We start from the raw sequence: 27699 nt of genomic DNA on the forward strand, positions 1-27699 counted from the left end.
CGGATTTATTAATAATTTAGTTGTATATGATGATGTGATACTGGACAAACAATCAAATCCAGCTAGGATTTTTTCTCGAGGTAGACATAAAAACACCGATGTTATTTATGTTACTCAACGATACATACAAATACCAAAAGTGATCAGAGATAACTGTAATATTTTAGTTGTGTTTAATGGAGTTGATACACACACGATGAGAAATATTCATCAAACTTGGTGCAGCGGTGACATGGATATAATTAAATTTAAAAACTTCTTTTCACGAGCGCAAGCTACTCCGCATGGATTTATAACAATAAATTTGCACGATCCTAGAACAAGATATCGTATTGGACTTGATAAAATATTTGAATAAATTAATAGCAGCAGAGGGGGCGGGACCTCAAGTTGGTTCATTTTTTGTAATGTACTCGCCATCGACTAGTTTTTAGTTGGAGAAATAACGTGGACTAATCCTAGGGACTCTAGGGACTCTTTGAGAGACTCTTTGAGAGTCCTCCGTAGTTAGTTATTTTGATTTTTAAAGTTATTAATCCCTTTTTTTTAGGAAGGCTTATTTCGGTTTTTGGACGCTCCAAAATTCGGTCTGTTCGCCCCCTCTGCTGCTACCACTAAGAACATCAATCTCGGGTGGCGTTGCATGAAAATTGAAAATTAATCCAAAAGTAAAAGTCTTTAGTTCCTACATGCAAATATCCATTTTCCTCAGTTTCTGTGCCACTGAAAAATATATCCCGAAATTCTTAAGTTGTCATTTTGACAAGGTTTCCATCTTATTGATGAAAAATAATAAAAATTGATACTGTATGCATTTATTCGTGACCAGAAATATATAGACTGCTACGATGTCTACATGATGTCGACGCTGTTTATCGATAGCTCACAAGGCGAGGAAGAAACACATACTTCATCTTGTCTGATGGCCAACATTTCTGAGACGCTCTCAACACCATCGCCGCTAAGGAAGCACCTATTCTATGGGGCGGTTTACTATACTCTTTTGGATATCACCCCTACCTTGATCAGCTCAGCAGACATCAAGGTCAATAGTACCTAAATAGTTCCAAACACTTGACCACATTATGTTGGGGTTTTTTTTCCCTTGTCTTGCGAAGGTCAATCTAATTTAATGCAAATAAAATATTTTGGTAACAATGTGTTAAATTGTGTCTTTGTAAAATGTAAAATTGTCTATGGTTATTTGAACACTTTGTAAAAGTATGTCGTTGCTGAAATTTAACCTGAATCTCGCCAGTTGCATTCCGAGTCACATGCCTATACAAATCTAGCAACCTACATGTCAATGACATCAGATGTGATATAGTCACGTGATATGAACAATAAACCATTCCTAGTGCTGCTGTACGAAAATAAATCAAACATATAAATGAAAGTCACGCAATCTTTGTTGAAAAATGAAAGAACACAAACTTCACAAAATATTTATTCTGAAAACAACGATCGTAAATATATAAATGTTGCAGCAAATTGAAGAAAACCAGATTCATTAAGCAGAGAGCACATGTCAATGCCGTAGTTACGTGATACCAACAATAACATCGCTGACTCGTGCCCGGTACTTGTTGAAAATGGTTTTCGCTACCCTGCTGCGATACCGACATGCTTCTGGTCGTTGTTTTTAGAATAAATATGCCGAGAATTAAGTGTGTCTTATATTCATTTGCAAACATTAAGTGACTTCTATACGATATTTCCAAGTTCTATGTTCAACAACTTTGGAAATTTGTTTATTGTCGATATCACGTAAATATTTGACCTTTGATGTCATTGACATATAGTTTGCGAGATTTGTATAGTCATGTGACTCGAAATGCAAATAGCAAGATCAATGTTTAATTTTAGCAACGATGTACTTTCGTCACGTCTGTCAGCGGATTAAAGATATTACGAATGCTATGCTCGCGATTTTTGAGAAAATAAATCATATTCCTATCGATTTCATGCAGGCATTATTTCGATGAAAGGTCGCTTAAGTTTGTTAGGTTTGTTAGTAAGTGTCGGCGAATTCAAAATTTCGATAGGCAGTGGACTCTGACCCTACACCCGAACATTAATGTCCAAATATCAAAAATGGCGTGGTAAGGGTCAGAGGAAATTTGGACTAAGATTCGAAGTAGATGGCGGATGATCTTCTGTTGAATTGTGGTCAAGCTATTCAGTGACGCTATGTATCTCATAGCCGACAATGTGTATAAATAACTTGTACATGGAGAGATGGCGATCTGCTAATTTAATCATTTAGTGTGTTGCTTTTAGATATTTGTTATTATGGTTACGGAAACGGAACAAAAATAAAAATAAAATACTTGATATAAGAAGAAAACATCTCTTTCCATGCGAGTGCACATTCTTATGTTTATCAAGATTGTGTGTTTAACTTTTTTCCACGATTGTTTTTTGAGCTAAAATTTAAATAAACAAAACCTAACCTTGTTTACGAATTCAGTTGGAAAATGGCACACAACGTGGTCGCATTATTTGGTCTTTGGTTTTATATGAGGTTCAGATCAACAAGATTTTTTATCCTATTTTATAATCAGTTTGTAATTGAATCAGTTTTAGATGTTTTCAGCTATAATTTGAGAGGAGTTATTTATTTAAAATATTAATTGGAATTATAAAGTGCTCGTTGACAGTTTTCACTAAAGAAAATTAAGTTGGGATTATCGTGAATTCATTCAAAGACATTTTTGATTACATTATTGTGATGCATCAAGACTATAGGTATATCGCACATCAGTACATTGAAGATTGGGCTTCATTCGGAACTGCTGGAATTAATTCGGAACACTTCATACTTTTGGACTTGTCATAAAACTTTTAGGATTATTTGGGATTTTAATTCACAAAGCTGTGACTGAATTAAATTATTTTTCGAATGTTACTAAATTCGTTGGTTTTACTTTTCTTCTGCTATGTAGTTTAAAACCATAGAGTCGTAACAATATTGATATTAAGTTTTGTATTCCCTGTCCTTTCTCAAACTTTCATAGCTAACAATTGCACGTTAAGCAACAAACAAGAAAAATTACTGACATGAAACAAATCTATCCCAATTTTATTTACTTATATGCATGCTATATATGATTAAAACATTGTAATAAAATTATGGCACCTGGACTTTCATTATCCTGAGATTTTTGTTATTAAAAAAAAGCAATTATGATCAGTTTAAATTTGTTATATATAGAAACAACTTTACATCGCTTCATTTAAACTGCTACTAACATGTTTCTTACAACGTAAAACTTGACATCACTTGAAAAGAATGCGCGGAACTATGAATTCAACACCACGGATAAAAAATAAAGTAATAATTGCAAGAGAAACGATTCGGTTAAAATGCTGGATTTTTTCCATGATTTTTCTGTGGAGACTTGCTTATTGTGTCAAATGAGCCCCTGTTTCGCATGGCGAATATGGCGGCCCCAGAGAATAGGAGGCAGCCAATCATCATGGTAATGACCCACCACAGCAGAACTCCTATGCTCAGCTGGTCATGGCTGTACAACATGCAGAACCCTTGAGACCCACAGCTTCCCCCTCTCCAGATCAAACACGCCTTGTCGATTATAGTGCCTATCAAAACAGGACCAGGAATTGACCCTAGAAAACAAGAAGGGGAAAAGAAACATGTGGAATTGAACTCTTTATAAATGGTTTTCGCAAAAAGCTAAACCAATCAATCTATTACTCAAAGAGGAGTTGATCATCAGTATACATCTCGCATTTCCATATGTGAATACACTATCAATTTATTTCCTGTAATACACTCATTTGGAAAGATTTTGGTGGCAAGTGCATTTCTCCACAGACTGACTCACTTTTCAAAATAAAATGCTTACCTAGAAGCCGAAGAATCATCCATTGCATACCAAGAGCCATGGGTTGAATATCATCATCGACACATCTGAAATCAAACGATCAATTAATCATCCAATCAAACGTTACGACATAAAACATTTATCACTTTATGTAAAATAGGTTCTTTCTACACAAAGACAAACAATAGCTACAACTTTGCACCATTGTTACCAAGAATATTTTTGAAATATAATGTTATATCCTTAATTAATTGTTAATTATGTGAAAATAGAAATTTATATTCTTTACCATCCATGACACGAGGTTGTTGCCATTTTGTAGAGTCATTCAAACTAACTCTGATCGATACAGTCGAGTCTACAATCCTTCAATAAAGTGTCCAAATGATTCAACTAAACTGTCTGATTTATTATTTTATACGTCAATTCAAACAATGCATTTTGCAACCATCATCACTAATTGTATTTGCTATATCAGCAGAGCGACACATATCATTTTATATGAAAGTTATATAGGATAAAGGATGTAGATATTTTAAAGCCAAAATTAATCATACGATCCAATACATCCTATCAATTAATAGAGTATATGGACAAAAATTCTCAACGTAAGTTGTTCTGTCTTCATAGTGTTATGTTCTAGTTCTCAGGTCGTAATGTCCATAAGGGGTCTTACAAATTAATTTATCTGTCGTAAGTTGGCTTTGTCGCTGATAAATAAGTCACGTGATCACTTGTGAGTCATAGTTAGGAGCCTATCAACCATCACTATGACAACATGGAGCTCAGAGATGAGTTAATGTATTTTCTTGTTCCATCGGTTCCCATTGTTGCCCTTGAAAGCAATATCATTTCAGACTATTCCAACTCATTCTGATTCTGAATGAGTGAAACTGCTTATGATCTAACCGATTCAAATGAAATTCGAGTTATTATTTAAGTAAATATAATGGAATACAGAAATTTATCCTGTCTTCGCTTATATAGCTGCAGCAGTGTTTTTAATATATGTTTAGTCGCAACAGCTGGTATTAAGCATCTTCGAACTGAACTTGAGCAAACGTTACATTTTCCTGACGAGAGAGAGAGAGAATAGGACATCAGCCATCGCGCTCCTGTCATCAATGAACTCAGCTGTAGATAACGTACCAATCGAACTTCACCTACAGTATTTCTACAAACAGTGAATTATGGCAGAGCAAAACAATTACTTATCTTACCGAGACATCTGGTACTGAAGCTTTAGCGCAATCTCAGCAGTATACACAAGATTACGTTAGACACTTAGGTTAACACAAAAGGCAGTGGATAAATACTAAACTAACAGATGAGTATCATGAAAAATTAGAAAGAGCATGGGATAAGATTGAAGGTGACACTTTCAACATTGCAAATACTATGAACGCTGAAGTGCAGATCTTGCGGGCTGTAAACAGTTGAGATCCAGCAATGAACGTTACCAGCTACTGCCAGAAAATATTTATCATTTTCAACAAAGACAAATATTAAAGAAAGGAAAGAGACCTGTAGAAAGTTATCGACCAAGAATGTGACAGCCTTATACGAACAAACATTACAAGAAGCAAGTTAGGGTATCAATTTTTCTCTCTACTATTGCGAAGAATATAGGATTCTACTTTTCAAAACTGGACATGGCCCTGATCACGCCCGCTTATATGCAAGAACGAAGCGCTGAATGGAATAATGTCCTCCCATTGGTAAAAGAAAATGACGTCCAGTATTTATTTATAACTTATTTTCAGTTGGCCAATGAGAAGGTAGCATTCCATTCAGGGCGTTGTTTCTACACATTAAGCGGGCGCGATCAGGACCATGTCAAGCGGTACCGTGGGGAATGATTTGGCATTCCTTAAAGGTATGATATTAAGTCAAACTTTTGATATGGATACACAGTAGAGTGCTTGAGCTAAATATCGGTACCAAATTTAATAAGCTACACAAAGCGTAGCTTGAAATAGCGTTTATTCTTAAATAGGTCGCGCGAGCAAGGAAAGAAGTGTCCTCCTTGTAGTTATTATATAGTACATGTATGACAGGTCAATTTTAAGCAACGATACGAGCTCCTGTGGGTGGAGAGGATATTTGATGGAAGATGTTTCTCTAAAATATGCATAGTTAGAGCGCACCCAAGGGACAGCCTGAGAAAGCAAATAAGGATATACACCATCTTGTTCGATCAAAGTATTAACTCACTGACAAGACCACACTTCTTTGATCTATTCGGCGAACATAGAAGTTTTTCTACGTACACACGCAGAACATATACAAATCTGAGGGGGGGGGGAGAAGCAACGGTTACATGATATAGACTGTAGACGGCAGAACATATTGCTACAATGTAACTAAAAGCCGAAAAATAAGAAAAATTCTCACATCTGACGTGTCGAATCATCATTTCACTTGCAGCCTGTAGCCAACCATATCGTACCACTAGATCATGACGTGCAGATTTTAATTCTGCTGGGCAGAGATACGTTAAGAGTGCACAAGAGTGGAGAGCATCACAGCGATCCCAACATCGTCCCATGTACAAAGACTCGACCTTGGATGGGTAATCGTAGGCGACATTTGATTCGGGAATGTGAGTAAACCTGTCAATGTCAGCTCCGTCACTACATGTGTACTAGAAAATGGGAGCATGTCTCTTTTCAGACTATGTCCCAACCACTTCCACGTGACGCAGCGACTCGGCAACAGTAATTAAGAATGCTATATTAACTAGACCTACACACAAGATTCATCAATAACAGGGGACTGTGGTCCTGGACATTGTGTTCGAGACACCAAAAAACGACGACAATTAGCCTGTTTAATCGAGGACAAATGATTCCTGAAAAAATGGGCAAAGAATAAGTCCAAGATACATCAAACAGCTGGTTAACTCCACTCCAGTTTCATACCACAAGACGCCAACGTCCTAACAATAAACAGCAGGCTCTCACTTGACTCGCGTCGCTACGTCGTACCTTGGCGGACAAGAAACCGGAGACAAAGCATACATCCGTTGCCTCTATGAGAAAGATATTCGACGATGGCCATCATGAAGAATGCTGTTATATGCCGACCTTTGAAATTTACCACAACAAAAACCAGGTAAAACCAGAGTGATGCTTGATTCAAGTGCTCAATTTCAAGGCATCTATATGAATGATTGCTTCCTTACCAACAACCTCCCATTAGTGGTAATCCGTTTCAGGGAGGGACCTGTCGCTGTAACAGCCTTTATCAAGCAGATGTTTTACTGTTTTGTCGTTCTAGCAGACGATTACTGGAAATTACTTAGAATTCCTACTGTAGCGTGCCAATTATATCAACTATGAGGTGTCGAGTACCGGTTGAAAGTAATACACGTCTTCAGTATCCATGAAACAAGAAGGACAACACTTGAAGGAGTACAGGTACGGATGACAAACGGTTCGTAGAAGTAAACTTATGCATAGACAATGGACTGAAATCGATATATACAAATGCAGAGGCCATTGATTTACTAAAACGTCCGCAGAACGTATTAGCCATCGCTGACCTGATGCTCCATAAAAGATCCTCTGGCAGCATCTACGTAATGAAGGCATTCCCTTTACAAGGCCACGCCAAGATCTAAATGATTATGATCTTGATGTCCAGTTGCCATAGAGAGGACTTTATTTTCAGTGTTTTTATCAAAGACACAAGACTGAGATACTCTGGTAGCCAGAGAAAAGTTACAGGAATTGGAAAATATAAGGATACTATGCATTCTCTAGAGCAGGTTCCGGTACTACGTCGTTTTGCTCATAACTCCCTCTCTACATCCAGTACAGAAAGATATGTGTCTTCTCTGATGTGTCAACGAAAGTCGTACCAGAAACAGCTTGCTTAAAATCAACAGATGCCAAGGGAATGCACCGCATCGGATTCATCCTCGGGAAAGCCAGAGCCCAAACGCACAATCCTAAGATTTGAACTATGTGGTGCCGCACTGCCAGCAGAAATAGTGATGATGACTTTAGATCAAATAGACATCAAATCAGCTTCCATCAAGTTCTGCACTTACGTAATACTGAGATACATACAAAACAAAAACAGAAGATTATATGTGTACGTCAGCAACAGGGTAGAACGTATCAAGATGTCAGCGAGGCCACATAAGTGTCACTACGTTCATATTAAACAAAACCGAGTAGAACACGCTACTAGGTTATTTCCCGCAGCGCACGTGAAGCGTGCACCAAAATGACTATCAGAGCCAGCATCACTGCTGTAACACGTCACCATCTTCAACAGGCTGCCTCGAACTATCTCTTAAACAGTCTTTATCGTGTCTTGCGAGGACTTAAACAAATGAATAACTCATTAATCATATTTGGCATGTATTCATTACTGTAACAACAGGGAGTGCATAGTTGTATTTTCTAGCTCTATCAGGTCACGTTGTAGCACTCGAAATCAATATCATTTTAAAACTGATTCCGACTAATTCCCATTCCAAATGATTTCCCCGTTCTACTGACTCTAATTAACATTTGAAAAGATATTCAAGTTTTTATTTCAGGAAATAAAATGACATACATACACATATCTTGTCTTCGCTTATATTGTTTTAAAAACGTTTATATATATGTTTATTCGCAGAGCATCATGCACGACGATGGCAGAATAGTGATAAGATAACTACCTGGCGTGCTCAATCATAGCAGCTCAGTAGTGAAGTGGGCCACCCTAGGGTCTATGGGAATTAGCATTAAAAACACCCCTGGGCCACTCTAGGGTCTATGTAAATTTAACATGGACAAAACCTCTGGGCCACTCTAGGGTCTATGGGAATTAACATGGACAAAAATCTTGGGCTGGTCTAGGGTCTATGTAAATTTAACATTAATCACCCTGGGCCACTCTAGGGTCTATGGGAATTAACATGGACAAAAATCTTGGGCTGGTATAGGGTCTATGTAAATTTAACATTAATCACCCTGGGCCTGTCTAGGGACTAGGGGAAATGGAACAGGGTCGAGACCCTATTTTAATATGGTCCCGACCTGATGGGTCTCTATTTTTTTTTAAACAAAAATAAAAAAATAACAAATGGGGTAGGCAATTGAAAGTCTATCTCTTCTTCGTCTTAGGCTTCGTCTAATGGTAGATCCATACATTAACACTCTTTTGAGGCATCCTTGCCTCTCCACGTAAATCCTACGTATCCATAGGCTGGTGTCGGTCCTATGGATAACTGTCCATTTGGATCGGACATACATCGGTATGTCCGTCCTGAACATCATCGAAGATACAAGGGTGGAAGATTCGACTGTGGTCCACATCTTGAGGCGCCGAGAACAGGTGAATCAATGCAGTGAACTGCGCTTATTTATAGGTAGAGGAAGGATTGAAACGGATTGAGTTCATTCACCAATCCAAACACGCGTTACATAATTCAGTCAGCCCGCATCCAATCCGAAGAGAGCCGTCTGTGACATCACGTGGTCTATATAGATTCGCTAGCGGCTGTGCGCAGTCAATTCATGCAACAGTTATTCAACATGACGGAAACTCAGAAAACGATCAATTGGGGTGCACCAACAGTGGAGACCACCCAAAGGAACCCGGACTTACTTTCAGAAGAGGTAAATTGGGATTTTGTGGATTTTCTTACCTCGCAAGAATTTGTTCCGGAACCTTCGTCTCCTTCATTACCGCACGTGGAGAATTTTAGACAGAGACAGAAAGAAGAATTGGAGAAATTTATACAACAGCAAAAGGAAGCGGAACAAGCTTTTCTCCTACAGCAATAACAGCAAGAAGAAGAGGTAAGTAAAAAATAACAACAAGAAGAAGTAACAACAAAGAAACAAGGGTGTGAAAATCAAACGGTCACAGTACTGTTAGACATTTTAGCGGAGTTAAGAAGTCTGAAACAAATGTATCGGACTTCTTTATCACGACCGAAGAGAATACGACCTTCCCGAGCTAAACACTCCAACCCTGTGACTAAGCCTACCGTACCACCCTTAGTGATTTCAACCAAATCATCATCATCATCAACAGTACGCAGTCCAGAAGTAGGCCTTGGCCGTGGCAAAGGCTTAAGGCAGTTAAAGTTCATTGCTTAAACTCACCCCTACACCAAAAAAAGGCCCTTTTCAGGGCCACCCACGTCTCTCAAAAAGAGATAGACTTTCAATTGCCAACGTCCATTCAAACTAAAAAAAAACAAAAAAATCAACCCATTTTACCCTATAGTATGTGTATGAGTGTGTGAGTGTACGTTCTTATTTTAAAATCAAAACCCAAAGACACTTACCTTTTAATACTTAATTTATTCTTTTATAAATATTAACAATCCAATTCACAATTCACAACAGAGCACTTTAAAAAGTTCATACACTTCTTCTGTCTCATTGTTTAGTCTCTCTGGTTTTTCAATTTCTTCACCGTCACAGGCTTTTTCTCTTCTTCCTCCTCACTTTCTACCCTTCTTCTTTTCTCCTCCTGTTTCTTTTTCTTTGCCTCTTGTAAATAGAATTGTCTTCTTTCTTCCTCTTCTTCCTCTGAAGAATCCCTCTCTTCTTCCTCTCCAGAATCCCTCTCTTCTTGCTCCTCTTGTTTCTTAGGGCAATCTGGAGACCAATGTCCTTTTTCTTGACAGTAATAACAGGTATCTTGACTTTTGTCTTTTCTAACCCCTTTTTTTCTTTTTTGACGGTCTGGACACTCTGAAGACCAATGCCCTTTCTTCTGACAGATATAGCAAGTATCTTGACTTTTATCTCGCAAGGAAGGAGAGTAGTCCGTAGGCTGGTCTGAAGAGAATTTTCTAATGACCCCTCGCAACGCTCTGATGAAATGTTCGATCTGGGTAGTCTCTTCCATCGTTGTGCTCAGTTTGAGAGTGAAATGAATAGTGAAAGGGCAAGACATACACCCTTTTATATACGCTGGTCTGCTAGGACTATAAATTAGTCCATGGTGTTTAAACTGTAGTCATTTGACGTTTTTCTATCAAGATGAAACGATCCAATTCATTTGAGAAGAAAGAAGAAGAAAGTAAGAGGCAGAAACGTGATCTATCGCCTCGTACCAGAGCTGAAGTCTTGGCACAAATTCATGCCAGTGATTTTGAAGAGGACATGAGTGAACCAGAATCCAAACCCTCTAAACAAAGTTCACCACCCTTAGTTAACCCTGAAAAGTACTATGATATTCGAGAGACAGAAAAGCGCTCCTCTAGAAAATTTAGAACCACGGCTTACAAATACACGGTGAAGTTTAAAGATTTCAAGTCCGAAGTACTGTTGGAGAAAGCAGAAAGGTTCATCACTGGGGTGTGGGATTCTTTACTTACCACACTCAAGCGAAAATGTCAACCCAAAGAAGACGATCGCTTGAGACTTTCCATACAACACGACGGTTTGAAATCCCCTGTTTGGATCGAGTTTAGCAGCCCTGCAGAATTGACTGCTTCCAAAGTCATGGACAAGATTCAACACGTACAACAATCCAATGACCAGTTTGACATCACCGATGGAAAAGCCACACTGGGCCTGACCCACGTCTCTCCTCCTCAAGGGACTGGACGCAAAAAGATTTTATTGGTGGACGAGCTTCGCAGCACCAAAACAAGTCTCGTCCGAATTCACAACCCTGAAGACCAGATGTGTTTAGCCAGGGCTACTGTGGTGGGACGAACCTATACCAACAAAAACGACACGGTAGAATGGAAAAGAGACTGGGAGAACATTCGACAATCGCACCGAGCCAAACAACGAAGTGTTGTTGTTGTTGTTGTGGGGTTTAACGCCATTTTTCAGCACGATAGGCTATACATGGCGGCCAGTATTAATGGTGGAGGAAGAACCCGGAAAACCCCGGAAAGAACCACCGACCCACGAGAAGCTACTGGCAAGCTTTCTCACATGCCCACATTGGCTGAATCTTTGACTCGAACCGCCGCAGACAGAGGTGAGATGGCAGTGATCCGTAACGAAGAGCAACAACGAAGTGAAGCAGAACTCCTGTTACAAAAAGCCGGCCTGTCCACAGACACACCCTGTGGCATTCCTGAGATGCAAACATTGCAAGATATTTTAGCTCCACGCTACACCTTGAAAGTGCACCCTCAAGAAATGCGTGGGCCTCTGTTGTTTCGAGGGAAAGACTTTAAGGATGGAAAATACATTCATGTCTATCATCACGATGACCATTTCGATACCATTACCACCATCACCGGATTCCTGGGATACAGATATTACTGTGAGAAATGTGACTATGGCTATAACAATCGAGAGCAACACAAGCATTGTGGCTCGAAATGCTCAGGATGTTTGGCCTCTCCACCCTGTCTGAGCGAAGGGCAAGAACCAGTGCATTGTTCAACTTGTCAGCGCACGTTTGTCAGCCCTTCCTGTTACCAACAACATTTGAAGGCGCAAGGTTCACAGAAGAAATGTGCTTGTCAACTCCTGAGATTGTGCCCTACGTGTGGCCAAGGCATACGTACCAATAATGCCAAGGCACACGTATATTCAGGAAAGAAAAAATGTCACATTTGTCACCGAATCGTGGACTCGGAACATCAATGCTACGTGCAAAAAGACCAATTCCAACCAGAGAAAGAGGATGGACACAAGAAGAAAGGCAATTTCATCTTTTTCGATTTCGAATGCTTGCAAGAAACCGGTATTCACATTCCTAATTTCTGCGTGGCTCATCGAGCGTGCGAGAAGTGCATTCAAGAACCTATCTTGAGTTATTGCCCTCACTGCAGCAAAATTCCTGGAGGACGTGAAAAAATCTTTCGGGGACCAAACACGCTAGCCGATTTCGCCCGATGGTGTCTTAGACCCCATCGACAAGACATGGAGCCAAGAGGACATCGAACGTTACGGAGATTGTCATCGCCATGCCACAGTGATGGCTCACAATTTCTCCGGATACGATGGACAGTTTCTTTTGAGGTACTATACGGAACAAGGCACCGAACGTCCTAAAGTTACTTTGAACGGAGCCAAAATCATTTTCATGCAAGTGGGACAAGTGCAGTTTAAAGATTCGATGAGTTACTTAGCCATGCCTTTGAGTCGAATGCCTAAAACGTTTGGAATGACAGAAATGGCTAAAGGGTACTTTCCTCACTTTTTCAATACGAAAGCCAACCAACACGCCGTTCTACCCCATTTGCCTGAGGCTCACTATTACGACCCCGACAACATGCGTACCAAACAACGAGAAGCTTTCTACGCTTGGTACCAGGCTCACGCCTCGGACCCTTTCGACTTTCAGGAAGAAATGCTAAAGTATTGTCGTTCCGACGTGGACATTTTACTGCGTTGCTGTGGAAAATTTCGAGAACTGTTCATGGAACACGGAGGGGTCGATCCTTTGAAAGAAGCTTGCACCATTGCCAAAGCGTGTTCCTTAGTGTATCGACAACGATTCATGCCTGAAAACACCGTGGCTGTCATCAGCCCTCAAACGACCCACTATGTCAAACGTCAATACTCGGTAAAAGCCCTACGTTGGTTACATTACTTGTGCGACAAGGAAGACAAATGGATTCAGCATGCCCGCAACGGAGGAGGCGAAAAGACCATCGGAACGTATTTGGTCGATGGCTGGGACTTAGAAAACCCCAAGATCGTGTACGAGTTTAACGGTTGCTTATTTCACGGATGTCCCGTCTGTTACCCTGACCGTGACACTAAAAATCAGTTTTTACAACGGACCATGGAAGACCTGTACCAGGACACTTGTCAGCGGCGCCTAAAGTTAGAACAGCAAGGATACCAAGTGGTGGAAATGTGGGAACACGAATACGATCATCGTATGAAAACCGATCCCGAGTTTAAACGCCTCGTGGAAAGTTACAAGCTGATGGACCCCCTGAACCCGAGGGATAGTTTGTACGGAGGAAGGACCAATGCCACCTGTTTGCTGTACCAAGCCGACGAAGAGAAAGGAGAAGAAATCAAATACTTGGATGTGTGTTCGCTGTATCCCTACGTGTGCAAATATTGTCGCTTTCCTGTAGGGCACCCGCAATTGTTAACGGAACACATCGACCTGAAAAACATTCGACAATACGAAGGCTTGATCAAGTGCAAAGTTTTGCCTCCCACGAACCTATACCATCCCGTCTTACCTCACCATTGTCAAGGCAAACTGATGTTTCCCTTGTGCCGTACTTGTGCCGAAACGTGCAACCAAGACCAACCTTGTCAGCACAGCCAGGAAGAACGGGCCTTGACGGGAACCTGGGTCAGCGTAGAAATGTTCAAAGCTCTGGACATGGGATACCAACTGTTACAAGTGTCCGAAATTTGCCACTTTCCCAAGACACAACAATACCACAAGGGTGACCCTACTCAGAAAGGCATTTTCGCAGACTACGTGGATGCCTTTTTGAAACTGAAGCAAGAAGCCAGCGGCTATCCTTCCTGGTGTCACACTCCCGAAGACCAAACACAATTCAAAGAGAAATACTACGAACAAGAAGGCATCACTTTAAACCACATCGAGAAAAACGAAGGCAGGCTCTGAATTATCGTACCAGTCGAGTGGTGAACTTTGGGGTATTGAAAGAAGCCTTGCAGTCTAGAGAGGATGAACACTTTAAAGTGACCACCTATCAGCCCAGCAAGATTGTACGTTTACCCACTCACCACATCGTCAGTCGACCCTTGGAAAAAGTCTATCAAATCGTGTACCAGAAGCGAGTGCGGCTTCCCAACCACCGTTTGAACATGTTGGTATAAAACATTGGCTGTAAGAGGATAGCCACTCACCAGAAGTATGACTTCGCCACAGCAAGAATCGAGTGAGAAATCCAGTGAGAACTCCAAGTTCAAACCCTACCATTTTCCGGTCTTCTTACCTGGCTATTGTGATTGTTCCCGTCGATTGGAAACGTTTCAAGCATGGCCAACGGATAGGGAAGGATTACCTTCTTCGAACGTTTTAGCTAGAACAAGATTTGTCTACTTGGGACCTGAGTCTGGATTGGGATACGAAGTACAGTGTTTCGCTTGCGGACTGAAGTTGCGAATCGATCTAGGTATCTATAAAGATTCAGCTTTTTTGGAACATACTCGATGGTCTCCGCATTGCCTTTACCTTTCTATGGCCTTTCCACCCATTACACTACGGTACAATTATGACGGTACCTTAGAGACGGTACCTTCCAAAACTAGACATAAAAAAGGAACGATGTACAAGCTTGAGACTGCATTGCGACTAGTATAAAAAGGGGCTATGGCCAAGATGGATAGTTCATTGTGACTACCAAGACCAAGCGAACAAGATGAATACTTTCAGAGAAACACAAAACACGTTCAGAAGGGCACAATTCAAGTTTGGGGGCTCTGAAGTGGAATGCGATTGTGAGCCTTGCGATGGGAACGATGCTGTACGCTGTAACCTTAGCGATGCCGTAAAGCATCATGGGAACTTTGTTTTCACTACCCCTATCATGGAAAGTGATGCTGTGCGTGTCAAACCTGAGGGATGCGAAAGCGATGCCACTCGTCCTCTTGGACACTTTACTGGGTTTCGTTTTAAAGGTGAATGTCTACCTTCACGTCTACCTCCCTACGGATGTCATCCAGCCCTGCGTAAACTCCTGTCCATGTCACCCAACCCTCATCGAGACGAACATGTGAAAGACGAATATTCGTTCCCTGTGCGTTTGTCGGAATACTGTGACTTTGAAAATCGTCTTCAATCGTTCAAAGGAAAATGGCCTAAGTATCTGGGAGGACCGACCCCCGAAGAATTAGCCAGAGCCAAAATTTACTACTTGGGTGAAGGGGATAAAGTCAGGTGCTTCAGTTGCGGTGTGTCACTTCATCACTGGGAACCGCAAGATTCGGCCTACCTAGAACATGCTCGTTGGTCACCGAATTGTCATTACTTACCCTTAGTGGGACCGAGACATTAAAGTAACTTACCATGTCGTTGAAGAAGAAACCAGATTGGCTAGGAGTCAAATGTTGGACATCACCGAGACCAGTATTTAAACTTCATTTCAAAAACGATATTGAAAATCATTACCTAAAGAACTGCAAGAGAAGATTTACAAGGAAGTTTGGCAGGGGTTTGCCAGAGTGAAATCTCAATGGGTAACTGTAGAACTTTTGTGCCGAGAAATTCACAAGAGGAAAGTGAAAAAAGTCAACCAGTGTGTTAGATTTCTCTGGGTCAAGTGTGCATTCATCGTATTATATCACTCTAGACCGTTCACATCAAAAGAGTTCAGTGAGAGTCTTGGACGTTACCCTGAATGGCAGTGGTCAGAAATTACTCACTATGTGGATTACTTTTGCTCTAGAAGAAGATTGTGAATTGTACAGACTGACCTATTCATGGATACTTTACAAGAAAACATTCGTGCTTTGCCTGTGGAGTTGAGAGAACGCATTTACCGAGAGCTGGTCAAAATACAAGTGAAACGTAAAGAACAGTTGCATCCGTTACGTCACCAGATCTTTAACCACTGGTACCTGAATGGTATAAGGGAACTGATTCGTCAGAAATTGTTTCAGTGGTCAGACCTTGTTCAATACTTCCAGGGCCCAGATGATCCACGTGTTGATCATTTTGGTTACTTCGAGATTCACCTAGTGCAACGCATTGAGGAAGACAAGTTAAAGGATTACCAACATATTTTACGTGGAATCTACTTAGCGGAAGAGGAAACTTCTAAACAAACTCTGACGTTTAGGTTACAGTATGCAAGATTTAGATTCCCTACTGGAGAACGAAGATCTCTGGCTAAAAAGTACATGTATTGTTTCCGAAACAAAGAGACTATAAAAACAGGCTGCCATGCCACGACTTATCTCACATGTAATTGAACAGATTCCGTGGAAGGAAATCAATGACCATATTCAAACCGTGGATCATTACCATCGATTATTACAAGAATTGTATCCATTCAATTTGGGTCGACAAGTGGTGTGTGTCTTAGTGACTTGTTTTCTGGGATTTCGTTTACCAGCCGATTCTTTGTGGACTCTTTACGATCAGTACTTACCACCTCAATGGCCTTAAATGGTCACGAAAGACTCCTTTTGCTCAAAGCTTTGCGTTTTCATCTGGATACTTCTCGACCTCTACGGGAAAAAAAGATTCGTCAACTTTTTTGAGGCTTGGACCCAAGAAGTGGCCCAGTATGCTCGAGAGTAGTGATCCTTCCTTTCAACGTCCAAAGAAAAAAGTTACTTTTCAACCTGTGTTAGTGACAGTACCAGGAGAACCCGTCACCCAGGACAGGACTGTCGTGGACATGCCTGAAAGACCCTTTCGGGAGGACACTTGTGTGACCTTACCCCCTGTAGAACTGGTCAGAACATTACCCAAAACATGTTGTACAGACATTTGTGTTTATTCCACGTTAATGGTTTTCATGTGCCTTTTATCGTTGTACTTAAGCCTTTGGCTTTTATGTATTTTTGTCTTTCGTGTTCATGTTTAAAACATTCAATAAACGTGTTCTGAAAAAGTATATAAACTCTCGTCTTGTCTGTTTTCGTGTCACAAGTGACATTCCTGACACTATGGCTACCTCTGCTGTCTCTGCTCCCTCTTCCTCCATTGTCAAAGTCATCGACGAACACTTAGATCGTACCAGTTGGGAGGCTTTGTATCTTCGCCATCCCTTTAACATGCTCATTGCTGGACCTAGCGGTTCAGGCAAAACCGAATTCGTCAAACGTTTGATTGAACATAAACATCATTTGATCGATCGTCCACCTCAACGCATCGTGTGGTGTTACAAAGAGTGGCAATCGGCGTACAGCCTCTTGCGAGAAAGTCAAGGCGATTCCATCGTGTTTGTGGAAGGCATTCCTAAAGAAGACGACGGCATCGTCTCTGACTCCCGTCAAACCCATTTGGTCATTTTCGACGACATGTTAGGAGAAGACGAAGAAGAAATTAAACTGTGGTTTACGCGCAAAGGGCATCACCGTAATGCCAGTGTCGTTTACATCACTCAAAATTTGTTTCAACAAAGTAAAGCCCATCGCACCATCAGTCTCAATGCGCATTACGTGGTCTTGTTCAAAAGTCCTCGAGATAAATCGCAAGTGCAAGTCTTAGCCAAACAGTTAGGAACGCCTTGGCTGACTCAGGCGTACGACGATGCCACTCAAACTCCACACGCCTATTTACTCGTCGATTTGAAACCTACGACCCCCGAGTATTTGCGATTTCGTACCCACTTGTTTCACCACTGGTGCCAAGACGGAGGGCCTGTCCTGTACACGTCTCCGTCCTCGACTTCATTTCACTCCCCATCAAAAAATCTATAAAAACCTCAGACACTTTTCGTCTGTCTCACACACAGTTTGAACATGACGTCCCTTCAGTCGCATCTTCCCGTCAAATTGATTCGAGCCTTGTATGGCATCAGTCGAGAAAAAATCCACAAATACGGGCTCGTGTCTTAGAAGCTAGTCTCAAAGAAGTCTTACGATGGTTCACGGTGACAGCGCGTCAATTACTACAAGGGATCATTCAGATTCCTCATCAAACTAAACGCTTTTTTGATCGAAACAAAGTCGCTTTGACCCAACTGGCCGATCCTCGCATCGACACTCAAACCAAAAAACAAATCATTTTGAAACCTGGAAGGAGCGGTACTCTAGGAGGGGTCATCATTCACTCTCTCTTAAGATGGGATCCTAATGCCCCCAAAGTTCTCACCAAGAAAAGAGTGAAACGAAGCTCCAAGAAGAAAAAGACCAGGTCCCAAAGGAGACCCGTGTCTGCAAGAACTTCTCCAGTGGCGGGACCCTCCTCTTACCAGACACCACCCCGGAAAAAGAAAAGAAGCCCCCAGAAAAGGAAGCAGAGAAAAAGTCCCAGAAAAAGAAAAGTCCACAAAAAACTAGTCGCAAGAGAGGCACTTCTTCGGCCAGGACGCAACCTTACACTCGCAAACCACGACCTGCCACGGCGGTGACCGCGTGTCCGGTAGCCTCAGGTTCATTCACTTCCCCGTTGATGTCACCAAGAACTGAAGAGTACTTGGAGACGTTGATCACACCAAGAACCTATCCGTTGATAATCCCAAGAACATCCCCAGTGGCAGGACCCTCCAATTTAGTGACAGTGGCCGCTGCTCACAAAGTACCTGCTCCCAAAATCAAAGTTCAAGAAAGATCGGGCATGTTACAAAGTTTATTGGATTTGTCCAAGCAAGAACTGGCTCGATTTAGTCCGTTGCGTACCCCTGCACGACGTGTCATGCATGTCCTGAAGTTGATACGACGTAAAGACAATCAGTGGCGACGCGTTCCAGTATAAAAAAGGCCTGTGACCAAGACGGGGTATTAGTGTTTTTGGTCCTCCTAAAGGTTCAAAGATGTCACCCTCCAGAAAACATCCCTCTTCTAAACAACCCCAAGGAAAGAAAAGGAAAGGACTACCTCCTCGTTTAGTCAAACATGGGGACATGTTATCTGTCCTGTCCAAAGCTTCTCCACCCCTACGAAAAAAACTCATTCAAACGGCCTCCAATGAGGTCATCGATACCGTGTGCGAATGTTGTTTGAACGTCTTGAAAGGTACGATCCCTTTGTCCAAACACCAGAAACAATGCTTAGGCAAACATCGTCACGTTTTTCGCCAAATGTTTCAAAAGAAAATCCCTACTCGTCAAAAAAGATGTTGGTCCAACGTGGAGGAATTTTACCCCTCTTGCTACGCCCAATGCTGAAAGGAGTCTTGGGAACCATGTTGGGAGGACTGGTGGGAGCAAGATAAAAAGGCCCTCTGAAGTCCCAAGATCTCAGAATTGACCCCTGACATCCCATGGAAGGACGAAAACTAGCTTTAGTGCCTTACAAACGATGGATGGAATACCATCGTTGGCAAGAACAACGTACCCCGCATTTACCTCCCAATCCTAATTTGAGCGAGATGTCCCAGTTACAACACGAATTGCAATCCTTGATGGATCGCCAAGATTTGTCCGAAACAGAAAAATCGCAAAAGTACGGTCAACTCTTGCAACGACTGCAAATCTTTCACCAGAAAGCCTCAGACGAAACAGCTCTTCCCACTCTGAAAGATATTAAGACCTTGATGAAAAGTTCAGCACCATCACCACTACCAGTGACCAAGACGGGAAAAGGAGAAGAAGAAGGGTTTGAAACTCCACCAGAAAAAGTACGCAAGTTAACAACACCACCTACCTGCAGAATTGGATGGATTAAAAAGATGATGACCACTCCTTCTTCATCACAAGAGAAAAAGAAAGTGAAGACAGACATCCTCCTCTGCGACACCTATTGCCGGTCGCACACGCAAAGCATTGCAATCCAAGAAAGTACCCCAAGAGAAAAAGAGTAGCATCTTCCAAGAGTGGGTGCCTTATTAACAAACAAACAAAAAATGGAAAAAGTGTTAGCCAGCATTTACTACGATCCCTCCCATCCTGCAGGTTACGCAGGAGTTCAAAAATTGCATCGTGCTGCCAAAACTCGACTGAAAAGTCTCCGTTTACCTCAAGTGCAACGATGGTTACAAGAACAAGCTACCTACACTTTACACAAACCCATTCGACGCAAGTTTTCCAGAAGTCGCACCTAAGTGGAAGGCATCGATCATCAATGGCAAGCCGATTTAGCCCATGTCTCTCATTTGGCCAGCTACAATCGTGGCTACAAATATTTGTTTTGTGTCATCGACGTCTTTTCCAAATTTGCCTGGGTCGTACCCTTGACTTCCAAATCAAGCAGCGAGTTAGTGCGAGTCCTGCAACGAGTGTTGAAACAAAGTGGTCGTCACCCTCTTCGATGGCAAACGGACAAAGGCACCGAATTTCTGAACCAAGCTTTCCAAAAATAATTAAAGAAACGTGATATTCATTTTTTTACCACCGAGAATCCTGAAACCAAAGCCAGCATCGTGGAACGTTTTCAACGCACTTTGAAAGAACGCATGTGGAAATATTTTACGCATCACCACACTCTGAAGTACATCGACATCTTACCGCACCTGGTGCAAGCGTACAACCAATCTTACCATCGAAGCATCGGACGTGCCCCGCAAGAAGTGACTCCCGAGAACGATGTGTTGGTGTTTAAGCGCCTGTTTGGTACGTCCCCGACGAGGGCTGCCCCCAAGAAAAGTGGAGTGTTGACCTTAGGAGATTGGGTGCGCATTGGCAAAACCAAACGCACTTTCGACAAAGGTTACTTACCTAACTGGACGACCGAATTGTTTCGTGTCACTGGACGAGTGCATGGCCGTCATCCTGCCGTCTATAAATTGGAAGACATGAACGGAGAAGTGCTCAAAGGAACGTTTTATTTGCCCGAGTTACAACGTGTCACCAAAAAAGAAGACGACGTGTACGACATCGAAAGCATTCTCGAACGCAGAACCCGTAAAGTGGGCAAACGACGTGTCAAAGAAGTCAAAGTACGTTGGAAAGGAGATCCACCCAGTTTTGATTCTTGGATCGGCGCTTCGCAAGTCATCGACTATAAAAAGAAGTGACCATCATGACCTTTCACACAGACGCAGCTACGTCGACCACTCCTTCACCTTGTTCTTCTCTGCAAGATTTACAAAAACAACCTTTGTGGGTGTGGTGTGGAGAACGTTTGCCTAAAACGCAAATCGTCTTTTTCTGCCAAATCTTCGTGGTGTATTGTGTCATCGGGGCAGCCATCGCCAATTTAAGTTTGCAACAAGGAGACAAATAATTGTGGACCATTTTATTGAGCAGCTGCATCGGTTACCTGCTTCCCAATCCCTCCTGAAATTCTCCTCGAACGGGAACAACGGGGACCTTGTGTCCAGTGCCAGTGTCAGTCACCACTCCAATAACAACAACAACCTTATTTTGGGCGGAGACACTCCTCTGATGTCCAGAAACTCCTCGGACAGCCACAGAACTCTGGAATTATGAGTCACCAAAACCAATTTTACTTAACCTTACCCAATCACAGTTCCATGGAGGTGTTTCCCAAGAACACGTTGTGCTGTTACACGGCCAAATTACCTCAGACCATCCCATTAGATCACGAAGCCCATTGGGAAGTGGCTTTAGTAGAAATCATTCACCCGACCCAAGTCCTCAATGTCCTTCCCAATCAAAACATTTTTGATGTGGAAGTTCATGACGAGCAAATGCATCAGTACTTGGACACCCATGGAAAATATAACATTAAAACCCCTGGCACACAAAATGAAAAGTACACCACCTATCACTTGTTCATTCCCCCAGGCTATTATTTTAGTGGTCAACATTTAGTGAGCACCATAGCCTCCAGGTTTAATGTCGTGTTTCTGAAAGCTTTGGAAAGTGTCAAAAAAGTGTCACCATGGAATACCACAAATGAGCTCGTCGCTTCTTGATGAAATTTGACGGGAGTAAAATCGTGTCCATTTTATTTTGTCCTGAATTGTTTGACATGTTGGGCGGAGACATGGACATGAGAATGGCCATGCTCAAGAAAAACGAATTACCAATCTTTTACGACAACGAGTCTTTTAGCAAGTTATTTCGTGCCCAGGTAGAACTGAACCAAGGACTGAATTTGATGTTTGTGTACTCCGATGTGGTGGAGTATAACGTGGTGGGACACACCTCTGTGCCGTTACTGCGTGTCATTCCTTTCAAAGTGGATTCTGCCACGAACGCTGACGAGGAAGGTGGAAACACTTACCACGTTCACCGCGAATTTGTACATCCTCACTATTTGCCTGTCAGCAAGTCATATTTGGACACGGTCAACATTGCTATAAAAGGAGATCTGGGACAAAATATTCCATTCACCAAAGGAAAAGTCACGGTGAAACTCCATTTTCGAAAACGGTTCTCTCACGACTCGTAAGTCATGTATCCAGTATACCGATGGGTTGCTCGACAGCGAGGACACGGTTTAGGAGATATGCTGAAATCGGCCTTTCGTTCGGTGGCCTCGGTGTTGAAACCGATGGTGACACGCGGATTGCACGCCTTGAAACATGCGGCACTGACGCAAGGCAAAGAATTTCTCCAAAATGTCATCATCGACAAACAAAACCCTAAAGAAGCCTTCATGAGGGCAGGCAAAAATGTCTTGCTGCAAACGGGCAAAGACCTTTTGGGTCGACGAGAAACACCTATAAATGCCCTGCACGCTATCGACTCAGGCATTCAGCAAGGACAAGGCAGAAAGAGACGACGAAGAAAACACCCTTTCACCATTACTTTACACTTCTAAAGCTAGAAAGGCAAAGAAAAGAAGAACCGTCCGAAACTTAGACGTTTTCGATTATTGAGACACAGAGAAAAATGATGCACCGAGAGTCTTGCGCTTGTTCCAAGTCGGAACTGGATCTGTTTGCCATGCCCCCCACGATGATGACGATGCAAGAATCCCAGTGGGTGGAATTTCATCCCGTCTCCTCTTTGACGGATTCCGCTCCCATCGAGTTTGAAATCAAAGGACAGCCCGAAGATTATATCGATCTGAATAGCAGTTACCTGTATTTGAAAGTGAAAGTGATCAAAACGGACAACACCAATCCAGGAGGCGATGCTAGAGTAGCTCCTGTCAACAATTTCATGCATTCCTTGTTCAGTGAAGTGGACTTGTACTTGAATAACAAACTGGTCAGCAGCAGCATGGATACTTACCCATATCGTGCCTACCTGGAAAATCTCTTGACGTACGGAAAAGAAGCCAAGAATACTCATCTGGATGCTTGCGTGGTATGGAAACCTGACACGGCAGGTGTAGCCACGTTTAGGGACACAGTTCTGACAGAAGATGACAATCCTCACAATGTGAGGTTTAATGACCGTCGTAAGAAAATTCTGCAAGGGCGAAGTTTAGAACTGATGGATCGTTTGCATTTGGACATGTGGTTACAAGAAAAGTATTTGCTGAAAGGGGTGGATATCCGTCTGAGACTGAATCGTAGCAGTGCCGCTTTCCATTTGATGGCCCATGCCAATGAATACAAAACTATCATTCAAGAAGCCCGACTTTACGTGCGTCGTGTGGAAGTGTTACCTAAAGTGGGAAACGACGTCAGTCAGACGTTGAGCAGAACGACCGCCAAGTATCCGATACGACGCGTAGAAGTGAAAACGTTCACCAGTCCCGCTGGACAGCGATCTATGATCGAAGATCATCTGTTCCAAGGACAGTTACCCAAGCGTTTGATTGTTGGTATCGTCAGGAATTCAGCCTTCAACGGAACCCACGATCAAAATCCTTTTGAGTTTCAACATTACAATGTGTCCAAGATCGAAGTCAGTCGCGACGGCAAGACCTTGTGTACCCGACCCTTTGAGCCTAACTTTGGTGTCGCGAAGAATTATTTGAGATCGTACTTGTCCCTGTACGAAGCCACGGGATAGTTAGGAACCAACACCAGTCACGGTGTTTCGTACGATGATTATGCAGGAGGCTATGCTTTGTGGGGTTTTGATTTCACTCCAGACCAAGGCAGCGACGAGGGACATTTCCACCCTATAAAATCGGGTCAGATTCGTGTGGAACTTCAGTTTGCAAATCCACCTCCAGATCACACAATGAACGTTCTCCTGTATGCAGAATTTGACAATACCATAGAAATCAACAGTTTGAGAGAAGTCATTCTAGATTATTAGAAGCCATGGAAGACTGTTATCCCTCTTTACCTAGTGGAGAAACTTTGAAGATGGAATGTGAGGAGACCGTGGAAGAAGAAGAAGAAGAATCCCAAGACGAAGAAGTTATCATGATGAAGTCAAGATGGCCAGAACAAGAAGCCCATTTAGTCTCCTGTTTTGCTACAGTCCTGGCAGATATAATGAAAGAATTGATCAAGGAAGAGTGCTATGGATGTCACAACGATCATCCCAGTCAAATTCAACACGACAAATGTCTGATGTTAAGTCAAGAAGAAAAATTGGACGAATATCTGGACAAAGCTTGGGATCACATCGAGATAGAACGAGTGGTATAAAGGCTTGGATAAACATTCTTCTCCTCCATTAACGTCTCTGGAGTGCCGTCGCATCGAATCTCTCTTGGACCAGAGTAAGAAGTCGGATCTAAACGCCTTTTACTTGTCAGACATTTTCAAGCAAAAGGTCAGGATCGAATTGATCACTTATCATTACCTGTGAAGAAGAAAACCACACAAATCAATGGATACCTGGGAACTTTATTACCTTTTGAACCACAGCTCGTACACGGCTTCTTGGAATCCTGTCGTCTGTGCTAAAGGTGAACTCCCTCATCGTAAACCTCAAGACCATCTAGCTTATGTGATCAACACGGACGACAGTCATCTCCCAGGAACCCACTGGATAGCTGTCTACTTTCCTCAAGAAGGGTGTGTGGAATATTTCGATTCGTATGGATTGCCTCCTTTGGAAGATGATATCATTGACTTTATGAGAAGAAATGCTCAGACCACACGATTCAATAATGTGAAATTACAAGGCACAGATTCCTTGGTGTGTGGACAATACTGTGTGTATTTTCTGCATCATCGCAGCCTGGGTTATTCCTTAGAACATTTAGTGACTCATTTTGATCCTGGTTCTCCTTCTAGAAACGATGTGAAAGTAGATCAATGGTTTTGTGACCATTATGCTTATCTTTTGTCTCAAGCTAGGAAACGTAGTGTCCATCAATGGCCTAATGACTTCCAGCAGTGGAAATCACAATTTCATTCACAACGTTGTCAGCCTTGTCCAAAATAATGTGTGAGTTGGAAAAAAATGTTTGTTATTTGAAAAAAATGTTTGATGTTATATTGTTAAAAATGTTATAGTTGTTTGTTAGTGTTAAGTGATTTTGAATAAAAAATGTTGTTTTGAAAAAAATTGCTTTGTCTTTTGTTTGGCTATAAGAATTTTGATTCATGCTCTTTGACTTCTTACTATCCCTCTCATGACACTCATTGAACGTTCCGGCTCGAAAATCGTGGAGGGATGTTTTCCTTCACGTCCGCGCTTTGACTTTAAAGCCGGGGTAGCCTCCAGTCTAACCATCCATTGTTGACTCATCCTCCTACGAAGATGTGCTCCAAACTAGCTAAGCTAAACGAAGCCTACGTGAATTTGCATAGGGTCAGACACAGTCTGATACCGAAGCCAGAAGAGACAGAGAATGTGAGAATGTTAAAAGTCACTGAAGACCTGATAGAAGAGCTCTTCAGAGAAGAAGTGAATAGGGAGAAAGAAGAATGGACAGAGAAGTACAGACTTCAGAAACAGCAGAGAGAGCAGCAACAGCAGCAGCAGCAGCAACCTGAACCTGACAGAGGCTTTGTTGATTGTCGTATCGACACCAAAGAGTTCTTCTTCTCTTTCCGAAGAAGCAGACCTATCGTCAGAAAGTCTATCGTCAGAGGACGTCGCATTCTTAGAAACTAAAAGATTGCCATAGCAAACAAAAAAACAGCCCTTTTCAGGGCTACCCAATACTCTAGAAACGAAATAACAATCGATCTGCCAATGTAGAGTACTGTGAATATAAACACTGACTCTTATGTGGTGTGAGTGTATGTGTTTGTGTTGATAGTAGATAATGATCATGTTTTTTTTTTGCTGTTTGACGTGCGTGGAGAGTAGATTTTGGGTTTGATTGCTTTGAGTATATGAATAGTATATAATTTTTTAAAATGAAAATTTTTAAATTAGTAATGGGTAGTATAAAAAAAAGTGAGTGAGTGTTTCTTTTAGGTCCGTGCGTTGTTTGGTCATGATCTAGGTAATATAACTTTTGTCTTGGGGGATGTTTTCCTTCACGTCCGCGCTTTCACTATAAATTAAAAATCGCTCAGTAGTCTAGCTACCCTGTTCATTCGTTAACAAGACAATGAATACCAGAATAAGGAAACTTCTTGAACTCCAGATGCACCTGGAATATGCCAGGCGCATACTAAATGAACTGGCCGCGGAGGCCATAGTAGAAGAGGGAAGAATGAAAGAGGAGGAAAGAAGAAAAAAAGAAGAGGAGGAAAAGGAAAGAGGAAATTTCAGAATCCCAGAGACAGAAGATTGGGATTCTGAAGCCACTTATCCCGCCTCTGCACTCCCAACAAAAAAAGTAAAAAGAGACTGGAGTTGAAGATGTGTGTGCGGTGCCAGACCAGGAAGGTGCCAGCATTAGATAGGTGCATCTGGAGTTATAAAAACAGCCCTTTTCAGGGCTACCCAAACCTTTAAAAAAGAAATAGCAATCTATTTGCCAATGTGTGTATGTAGAGTAGTGTGAATATAAACACTGGCTCTTTTTTCTTGTGTTTGTGTGTTTGTGTGTTTGTAAACGCTCACGAACGTTTGTGTGGATAGTAGATTATTGGGTTTTGTAAGCGCTTAAGTTGGTTAGTGTGGATAGTAGATTTGGGTTTCATTTTTAATGCTTTGCGTGTGTCGATAGTAGTTTTGGGGTTTGTTAATTGCTGCTTCACTTATGTGGATGGTATATTATATGAAATGAGAAAAGTGGGGGATGTTTTCCTTCACGTCCGCGCTTTAACCATAAGAACCCACAAGGTTCAATGTTAGAACCATTATACGGAATAACCAAAACGAAGATGGAGGTGTCACAACTGTTTAATAATTTAAGGCATGTTTAATTTTGGATGGTGGATGGGGAATATGGAGTTGAAAGGATTGAAAGAGATTGGAGGTTAAGAACAAGTCTGCACTACGTGAACGAACTAAAATTAGCCAGGGAGATGATAGAGGGATTAATTGAAGAAGAAGTGAAGAGATTGAGAGGTCTGATAAATCCCCTTTATGTCAGAGTGGGGACAATAAAAGAGGCTATGGAGAAGGTAAAAGAAGTAAGAAGGTTCTTGGAAGAGATAGAACAAAGGTCAGAGTGGCCCTTTGTCAAAAGGAGTGTTGAAC

At 41.9% G+C, this 27699-nt stretch overlaps 1 protein-coding gene across 2 annotated transcripts in view; it reads right to left on the reverse strand.

The window, feature by feature from the left end:
* Positions 1-3061: 3061 nt before the first annotated feature.
* LOC149808391 (solute carrier organic anion transporter family member 4A1-like) overlaps positions 3062-27699 on the reverse strand; it is a 123549-nt gene continuing 98911 nt past the window's right edge. For both annotated transcript variants that reach the window (XM_089976591.1, XM_089976581.1), the window contains exons 13-14: positions 3870-3934; positions 3062-3630 (exon numbers count right to left, since the gene is read on the reverse strand). In XM_089976591.1, the coding sequence (XP_089832717.1) occupies positions 3362-3630; positions 3870-3934 (334 nt within the window). In that variant the 3' untranslated portion in view covers positions 3062-3361. The remainder of the gene's footprint in view (positions 3631-3869; positions 3935-27699) is intronic.

Source organism: Sinohyriopsis cumingii, chromosome 1 (genome assembly GCF_028554795.1).
Source record: "Sinohyriopsis cumingii isolate HCF-2022 chromosome 1, ASM2855479v2, whole genome shotgun sequence".
NCBI classification, from domain to species: domain Eukaryota; kingdom Metazoa; phylum Mollusca; class Bivalvia; order Unionida; family Unionidae; genus Sinohyriopsis; species Sinohyriopsis cumingii.